The following is a 2,878-nucleotide window of genomic DNA, read 5'->3' on the forward strand; positions in this document are numbered from 1 at the left end:
TCCCAATCCTCCTTCTCTTTCCTGCTCCCTTTCTTTTGTCTTCTCTTACTGATTTATTGTTTCTGATGTGTCTGCATCACTATAAGTTAAGCTCTGCTTGGGCAGGAATTGTTTTGTTCACTGATGTATTCCAAGCACCTAGAATAATGTCTGGCACATGGAGGCACTCAATAAATATTTGTTGAAATTGGTCAGGGCTCATGCCATAGCAATTGGTAAATAATTTGAATACATCACCTAAAAAGATCCTATAAAACTATCCTATAAAAGGCAGTCAAAGTTATAAGAAACAACAAAGTGCATCATGGGGAAACAATTGTGGTTAGCAACTATTATAAATCCAAAATGATGGTTCACAAAATTAGAGCATCCGTCAGTCCCACTCCCCACTCCCCACTCCCACCCCGAATTACCTAGCTAAAGGAGGCACGGCCTTCGTAGTTTGGAAAATGCTGCTCCTTTTGCTTCTTCAGTTCTCAGATTCATTTAAAATCTATAGTTTGCTTTATTTTCAGATCGTGACTTTCTTGAACAGTGTGCCTTTTGTGATTGTTTAGATGTTTCTAATCAGCTCTTCAATGTTCGTTTCCCCTTAAAGCAGCTTTTCTTTCCCTGCAGTTCTCAGTTTCAGTTTCTTATATCCTATGTTTTCCTCTCTGTTGAATTCTTCTCTTGTTTGGCTGGAGTTTATCCAACACATCAAATCAAATATTGTTTGTTTGTCCGGAAAGGGAGCACAGGCAATAACCTTTCTGAGTCCTTGTCTGTCTAGCAGTATCTTTGCTTTGTTCAGGTCTAGAATCTTGACAAGTTTATATTGTGGGTGACTGCTGATGTCATCAGAGGCCAGTCTGCCACCACAACTTTTCTCACACATTGCCCAAGTTCCCTCCGCATCCCCATAGCCCCTTCTCTCACTGTGGTTGTGAAATCACATAGAAACAGTTGAAGCCAGCTCTCCGAGATAGATATATTCTACACTTGTCAGAAATAGCAAATTGAGTGTGTCCATCAGGTTATTTTATGAACTTAGCCTATCTTGCCATGAAAGCCTGGTGTGAAGGATTTTATAAAAATATATCTTATAAAGCAAATTTGCTTAGAGCAAAGGTAACTGAAATAGCCAGAAATACAAAACGTTGCTATTGCTTTCTGTCAATAATCAAGACATGAAAAACGTTGTAGGAAGTCAAGAAGCTGGAAAAAAAAAAAAAAAAGAGTTAAAGATGCAGAATTTCAGGAAGACTGAAAAAAATTGAGAGATAACCTGGAGGTAGCATTCAGCTTACAAAAAGATGAAAAAATGTTCCCCGTTGTCTTACTACAGCCATTGATAGCATCAGTATAGAGGAATTCAGGGGGAGTTTCCAGGGGGTCCTGGAAAATGGGAATAATGAATGCTGTTTTCTGTTTTGTGTGTTTGTTACATAAATCAAGCTATTTATTATGGGCTAGCAATGTTTCAAATGGTGGAGCTTCTACTGGCCTTTGCATGCCTTCAGTCTTCTGAGGGCAGACATTACTGTGACTGCAGAAGTGGGCTGGGAGGTTCCGGCACCACCAGCTACAATTTTCACGCAGGAACCCCAGTGCCTGGTCCCCACAACTTAGCTCTTCATTTTGGTTTCACCTCAGAAGGAACAAGTGTACTTGGCGTGCTGGCGGATTTCAATTTTCTTCACCATTCTCCTGAGGGAGGCATCAAAACAGGTCCCATATTTACTGATGATTCTGACCTTCTTAGTGCATTTAGCCTTGTCGTTCCAAACTAAGGCTGAGCCCAGAAAGTGGATGCTGTTTTCTGAATTAAGTTAGGATTCAGCACTATTCAGAATCTCTGGTCTTCATGAAGGTAAGGGCATAAAATATCAAGCATCAATTTGACCAGAGAAGGGTTAAAACTCAAAAACACAAATGACAAATCATTTCCAGAAGGCCACACCTTGTCTCTTCATTCCCTGCTGGCTTTTCGAGAAACGTCTCACTACTCCACGTCTCCCAGGCAAGATCTTCAGTAGCCACAAGGGGCCAAGACAATGAGAAGCCCTCTTTCAGGCTGGCTGAATCAGCGGAGGCTCTTTTATCTTCTTTTTCTGGCGGAGGCCTGGGCAACCACAGGCTCACAGCACCCTCTGCTGTTAAATTACAGAGGACAGTGCCTTGGTGTTGGGACTGAGACCACTAGAGAATTCTGGTCTGGGGCAAGAAGCAAATGACAAGAGCAAAAGAAACTCAAAATTAGTTTTCATGCAAAACTTCAGGATGAGTTAATCTTGCTGCTAACAGGCAGCAAAGACACAGCCAAGGAAAATGGGACAGTGGAAATTTTCCAGCAAGACAGCTTTTCAGTCTTTTCCAAAGTTGAATGGAAATCCCTGACTCAACCCACACCAAGGATCCAAAACAGGCAAAGTACACTTTTTCAAGCACCATTTGTAAAACACATGGAATATTGTCTTCATAGAAATACAGCCCAGAGTAACAGAAAAGGGGAGACAAACAGGCTTAGAATTAAATGTAGGGAATTAGGGGCTTCTCTTCTGGGCCCTCTGGCTTTCAGCATGATAAGGTATGTACCTGCCCTAACAGAGGTAAAATTAGGAGCTACATGGCAACATTGTAACGGAAGGTTTTCACTTCTCTTTATAGCTTGCTTATTTGATCCTTTTTCCTTGCCAAAAGCACCAGACAGCATTAAGATCCTTAAATGCTCCCGTCCTGAAATCACTTATTTAACCATGAGAGAGATGCCAATTTATAAAAGAAAAGATGTTGGTCATATATATATATATGACAGATATATATATATATATAATTTGTGTGCTCTTTTAAAGTATATTACGAATACTTACGTAACTACTTAAATATACTAGCTATG

At 40.5% G+C, this 2,878-nt stretch overlaps 1 protein-coding gene across 1 annotated transcript; it reads right to left on the bottom strand.

The window, feature by feature from the left end:
- Positions 1–1,478: 1,478 nt before the first annotated feature.
- On the bottom strand, positions 1,479–1,955 carry LOC132355915 (large ribosomal subunit protein eL43-like). Its single transcript, XM_059908471.1, is given in 2 exon segments — positions 1,479–1,801; positions 1,943–1,955. Coding segments are annotated over 2 exon segments (336 nt in total).
- Between the last annotated feature and the right edge of the window lie 923 nt (positions 1,956–2,878).

The sequence above is a fragment of the Balaenoptera ricei genome, chromosome 20, assembly GCF_028023285.1.
Source record: "Balaenoptera ricei isolate mBalRic1 chromosome 20, mBalRic1.hap2, whole genome shotgun sequence".
Classification (NCBI taxonomy): Eukaryota; Metazoa; Chordata; class Mammalia; order Artiodactyla; family Balaenopteridae; genus Balaenoptera; species Balaenoptera ricei.